The sequence below is a fragment of the Mycetomoellerius zeteki genome, unplaced genomic scaffold (assembly GCF_001594055.1).
Source record: "Mycetomoellerius zeteki isolate Tzet28-1 unplaced genomic scaffold, Tzet1.0 scaffold426, whole genome shotgun sequence".
NCBI classification, from domain to species: Eukaryota; Metazoa; Arthropoda; class Insecta; order Hymenoptera; family Formicidae; genus Mycetomoellerius; species Mycetomoellerius zeteki.
This window is the reverse complement of record NW_017257421.1, coordinates 306,112-312,111: the sequence shown is the minus strand read 5'-3', so window position 1 is coordinate 312,111 and position 6,000 is coordinate 306,112. Positions and strand designations below refer to the sequence as shown.

General features: G+C 33.6%; 1 protein-coding gene across 1 annotated transcript; it reads left to right on the top strand.

Annotated features, from left to right (window-relative positions):
* The first annotated feature begins 2,183 nt into the window (after positions 1-2,183).
* On the top strand, positions 2,184-4,652 carry Alg10 (alpha-1,2-glucosyltransferase Alg10). Its single transcript, XM_018454154.1, has 4 exons — positions 2,184-2,432; positions 2,540-2,879; positions 2,944-3,083; positions 3,876-4,652. Exons 1-4 carry the CDS (start codon positions 2,184-2,186, stop codon positions 4,611-4,613), a joined length of 1,467 nt encoding a protein of 488 aa, XP_018309656.1. The 3' UTR covers positions 4,614-4,652.
* The last annotated feature ends 1,348 nt before the right edge of the window (positions 4,653-6,000 follow it).

Here is a 6,000-nt window from a genome sequence, read left to right as displayed (position 1 = left end):
CTTTTGGAAAATATGCATTCAATCGTTGAGCATTATATCTATCAAATAAAAAAGCAAAATCCGTACTTAAGGGTTGAAATACTTTTCCTTTTTTTACAACCTTTTGTCTTTCGACACAACAAAAATGACCATTGCTAAATCGTGATGTCTTCGCGTGATATGTAAGAGAATTATATGGAGAAAATAACAAAAAGAAATAATTAATAAACGTATCGCCTTTTATTCGTAAATCCTTTGCTGCAAGATCCTTTTGTTATTTTTTTATACAAAATTTATTCTAAATTTCTAATTCCTGCCACATTTGCAAAATTTATAACATAATTACTCTGACTTGAGTTTATTTATCTGTAAGATTAATTTTATTTATATTAATTAAAAGGCACTGATTAATTTCAAGGAACAAAAGTAACGTAACTCACGTAAAAAAGAATAAACATTAAACATATTTTAATAAGAATAAATAAGCACTGTTGTTCAGTACTTTTAGTATTCCAAATAAGTAATTAATAGCATTTTTCATTAATAAATTGATTATTTCATCAGATTTTTATATTACAATCGGTGAACATTTTTTCATGCATGAATATGTATAAATATGTATAAACATACATAAATATTCGTAAACATGTATAATCATATATGAAATATGTCCATACATGTTCATACATATCCCTCTTTCTTTTGTAACTACTTTTTAATGTAATTGAAACAATAATTATAGTAATGTGAAAATATTAAAAATAACTAAAAGGATAATTTTCACACTATTTGTTTTAGAAAAAATCAAGTTCGAAGAAATGTAAAAAAATTACTTACTATACGTATAATTATATATAAAATTATGCGCAATTGCATACGAGCAATTCTTTTAACATTTTTTCAAACTTATTTTTTTCTAAAACGAAAATTATTATCCCTTTAATTATTGTTATGTTTTCACATTAGTATTATTATTGCTATTACATTAAAACGTAATTTTACAAAAGAAAGAGGAATGTATATATATGGAACATATAACATTTCATATATGATTATACATGTTTATGAATATTTATATATGTTGATACATATTCATACATGAAAAATTTTTTACCGAGAATTATTGTAAGGATTCTCAATATTTATATATGATATTAATAATTCTTTGGCATATGATAGATTTATATATTTAGATTTTTAATGAAAGAAATTAAGGAGAAATTCGAATAAATCACATTAAAGAATCTTACAACAGTTACGAAACCATTTTTTCTGCTGAACACAGAAAATTTTGACGTGAAATTCAGTCGCGTTGACCGTTTCGTGTGAACTCGTTTGAACGCGCGCAGCGCGCATGCGTGGCCGCCATGTTTGCTTCACTCCGCGTCGCAAAACGTCGCGTCGCAGTTATTCGGTCGGTCGGGACGGCGTCGAGTTGCGCCGTGTTCGCTTCACTTTGTTCGTATTTTTCTCGCCGTCCCGTACGCGAGTGATATCGCGCGTTCAAGTGTGAACTCACACGAGTCGCGATGTGCAAGGATTTTGGATTGAACGAGAGTTGCAGTCGACGGAGCGGCCGGCACGATGAGCAGCGGATGGTGAGTCAATTCGTTTATATTAATACCATTTTATCTATCATATTTCATCGTTTATCCGCAATTTTGTGTCCCGATTACGCTCAAGTGAATTATCATTTATTCGTAAACGTAAAATCGTTCTTACCTGCACGGCTCGATCGAGGCAATTCAATCGTGCGAAAGTAGTTAGAATGGGAACGATTTGAAGTTGACTGCGCGTACGCGCGCGAAGTTCTCGCGATGGACGTCGCTTTCCAGGCGTGCCAACCTTCGTGCGACGAACTTCCCGAATTCCCGAACTATAACCTCGATTCCTCCGAGCTGATTGTAAACATAACCAAACATAACCGTACGTTGCGTTGATCGCAATGTATCGGCTTCCGAAAATATCTAATTCTCTCTCTGACTACAATATATTTTATTGAAATATTAATCCTTCTAATAAATGTAGAATACCGCCGATATATTCCTTCGCAATTCAATGAGAAGTTCGAGAACGTGGGATAATTAGTTAGGTTAGCCGAAGTGTTGTTCGCCAAGATGCTTGACGTGGCATTTTTATACGCGTGCAGTTTTTGATTTTTATTCATAATTTATTGAGTATTTGGGTACGTTTTTAAAACAACCATGAACACAATTTTATCAACGCTGATGAGAGGCGTCTTCTGGATAATTACCATAATAACCAAGGGTCTCGAGGCTCTCGTTCACGTAGAGCTGGACTATAATGGTTTTACGAAATTCTTGTTTTACACATTCCTTGCAAGCACTGCACTTCTTTTTTGGTATTTGAATGGTATCCAACCGGAATATTATATCGATGAGGCTTTCCACGTACCTCAAACGTTACGATATTGTGCGTGGAATTTTACGGAGGTAAACATTACAGAAAATTTTGTTTTAATACTCTCTCTCGAGTGCACAAGCTGTATATTTTCTTTAACGTAATTTTTATACAGAAATAAGTCGTAAATTATTTTCAGTGGGATCCTAAAATCACTACGTTGCCAGGCTTATACTTTATTACCAGCGTGATATTGTCTCCATTTAATCTTTGCGACATTACTTACATGAGAGGCATAAGTGTACTTGGAGCTTTCATAAATCTCTATCTTTTTTTTAACATTATAAAGGAGAATTGGATGTCACAGATGGATTGGTGGAACAAATGGTCGATTATCGGACTGACACATAATCTTACTCTTTTTCCACCATTGTATTTTTGGTCCTTTTTTTATTATACGGACGTTATGTCTGTGAACATGGTGCTTTTAATGTTTTATCTGCACCAACGTAAGCACACTATGATGGTGGCCCTTGCAGGTAATTATTCTGCAGCTGTTTAAGTCATGTGGGGAAATATAAATAAAAGTAATACATCACACAGGTTTACTAGCCGTGCTCATTCGTCAGACGAATATTATTTGGCTCGGTTTCTTTACTATAGAACGCGCATTAGATATATTTGATAGCAGGATGAAGGAGCCTGTCCCACCCAAAAAGCTCAGTACTTCATTGCACTTTTTTGTAAGTAATATTACATATTACCTGTGAAGAGAGAGGAAGTGCTCTTATTAGACTAAAGATTGAGATTGAATTTGATCAATCAAAGCAAAGGTTACTAAATTATATTGGTTTTCTTTCTTCTGATTGACTAAGGTGCTTCCCAGCAACAAAACATAGTTGTACACTGTGTGACACAGTGATACAAAGTGTTGACTTGTAACTAAAATGTCACTTAGCTTTTTATTTCATCACCAGAGAGAAATAAAGAAAAAAATCTCATACACCTATATTTGAATATATCCGAATGTAATTTTGAAACATCTTATTGGAGTATATATCACTTCTAGAAAACAATTGGTAATGAAATGTTCAAATTTGATATTTTTGAAGTGTTATTAAATGACAACACAGTCAAGCATGATTGCGCATCAACTTGTGTTAAACTTGGAAAGTACGGAATCATATACTGTGTTACATACTGTCGCTTGTATACATTGTTGAAAAGCATTCTTAATCTCAATCTTAGGCCGGTATTCATAGTCAAGTTTTATATTTAAGACTGTCTTAAGTACAGTCTTAAGATATCATGAACCAATCAGAGGCCGGTACTTATAGTCAGTTCTTATATTCAAGCTCGTCTTAAGTTCAGTCTTGAGATGTCACGAACCAATCAGAGGGCCGCATTAGCGTCTTAAGATATTACTTAGGACGCTCTTAAAATAAGAAAGTATTATGAATACCAGCCTTAATCTTTAGCTTGATACGAGTACTATAGACAAATTAATCAAAGTAAACTTCTTAAACCACTTTTAGTTAATTTGGAGGCAACTAATGTACGAATTACGCAAAGGTCCACTGTGCTTCGTCAAGTTCGTTGCGCAGATATGCGGTAGTCTACTTCCTTACTTAACGGTATGCCTCATGTTCGTTACTTTTGTCGTGTGGAACGGAGGCATAGTGGTCGGCGATCGTAGTGCCCATGTTGCAACGATCCACGTTTGTCAGATATTTTATTTCTCCACCTTCGTTTCTCTGTTCTCATGGCCATACGTTATACCTCATTGGCAAACGTGTTTGCGATTCCTTCGTCAGCATTGGATTTTCGCGAGTGGTGCTATCGCGTTGATGGCCGCAATAATATGTTCCAATACGCTCGTTCATCCGTACATTTTGGCTGATAATCGACATTACTCGTTTTACGTGTGGAATCGATATATGGGCCGATACGCGGAATTCAAGTACCTGCTGATACCGATTTACTGCGCGAGCCTGTTCGCCATGTCACGGAACATTGCTCATTTGAGATTTCTCACACAGATTAATTATGTTATTTGCGTGTGCGTGGTGCTGATACCTCAATTATTGGTAGAACCGCGTTATTTCATCCTGCCGTACATATTTTACCGTTTAAATATGAAGAGGCCAGAAAGATGGCAGATTCTTTGCGAATTCTTCACGATACACGCTATCAATTTCTTGCAAATTACGATTTTTGCCACCAAAGTATTTTATTGGAAGGATCAGCCTTATGCTCAGCGAATTTCTTGGTGAAATTTACAACGCTGAATCTACAAAATAAAAAAGAACTCTATTTTTATGTAAAGTGTATTCAATATCTTCCCTCGCGTTTCTATTTCTATGAACAGTAAAGTCGATTTAGAAAGACAAGATTAAAGGAAAGATATTAAGAGAGATAATTACTCGGAATAATAGTTTATTGTTCGTAACTAAAATTTGTGGCAAAACTGCTAGCTGTTTTTATTCAGCAACAGTTTGTTAATTGTAACTTCACGGCATATAAGTATATTATCATCAGCGCACAATACATTAATCAGTTCACTGATAATGATTTATATGTCAGTGAAAAAAAGTTATTATATGTTTTTTGATCATATTGGATTCGTTATTTTGAAATTTCGATCCTAGATTCATCACCAATGATTCAAAAAAATCCTTGTAGTCACGAACTTTTATGTAAAATACGGAATCATTCACTTTCACCAGTTTTGGCAAAAAACATTTGAATCCATCAGTGAATTGGTTAAATGTATTTGGATCAGCTCTAAGCCCAGTGAATTTTTTGATGAATTTATGACAAACACTAAATGTACGAAATAAATTCTATTTTCATGTAAAGTATTCAATGTCTTCCTCAATATTTCTATTTCTATGAACGATGTCGATTTAGAAAGACAAGAGTAAAGGGAAGATATTAAGAGAGAGATAATTATTTGGAACAATAGTTTATTATTGTTCATAACTGAAACTTGTGGCAAAACTGCTAGATGTCTTTGTACAGCAACAGCTTGTCAATTTATAATTTTACGGCACGATATTATCGTCAGCGCACAATATATTAAATGTATTCAATCGACGATCGAGGACTTTTTATACTTCTATTACATTTTTTCGTTATTTTCCACATATTATCATTTCCTTATTGAATCTAAATGTTGCGCGTAACGTTATAGTAAGAGGTACCGAGATGCAATTTGCGAATCTTCTTCACTTATTCTAAATTTCTTTTTTTATTGATAGTAAGAATTGTGTCTTGAGAAAATCAGGCCTGATAAAAAAATATCTTTGTAAGTAAATTCCGCAAAAATGAAAAAAAAAAAAAGAATATTATACGCATCAGAACAATTTTGGGTCTGTACTCCGAATTTGCAAAAATACTAAATTGAAAAAAAACACGAATTAAATCATTCTTATTATAATGGGAAAAATAGCGAGAGAAATATGTGTGCACTGTAATTTTCATTGATGAAAAAGTACTCCTATCCTCTCCAATTCTTTCGGACCTGGGTGTGATATGAATATATGTATATATAACAAAAGATTAATTATTTTGTTTAGAAATAAAGATTTATATATACAATTTCCGGCTTGCACATATACACTCAGCCTCTGGATTGCCGGAAATTTGAGCATTACTTGC

Excerpts from the sequence above, each read along its gene's own strand:
- Alg10 (XM_018454154.1), top strand. The coding sequence starts at position 2,184 with ATGAACACAATTTTATCAACGCTGATGAGAGGCGTCTTCTGGATAATT. Across the intron at positions 2,880-2,943 it reads TATGATGGTGGCCCTTGCAG|GTTTACTAGCCGTGCTCATT; the intron begins GTAATTATTCTG and ends TACATCACACAG. Across the intron at positions 3,084-3,875 it reads GTACTTCATTGCACTTTTTT|TTAATTTGGAGGCAACTAAT; the intron begins GTAAGTAATATT and ends AACCACTTTTAG.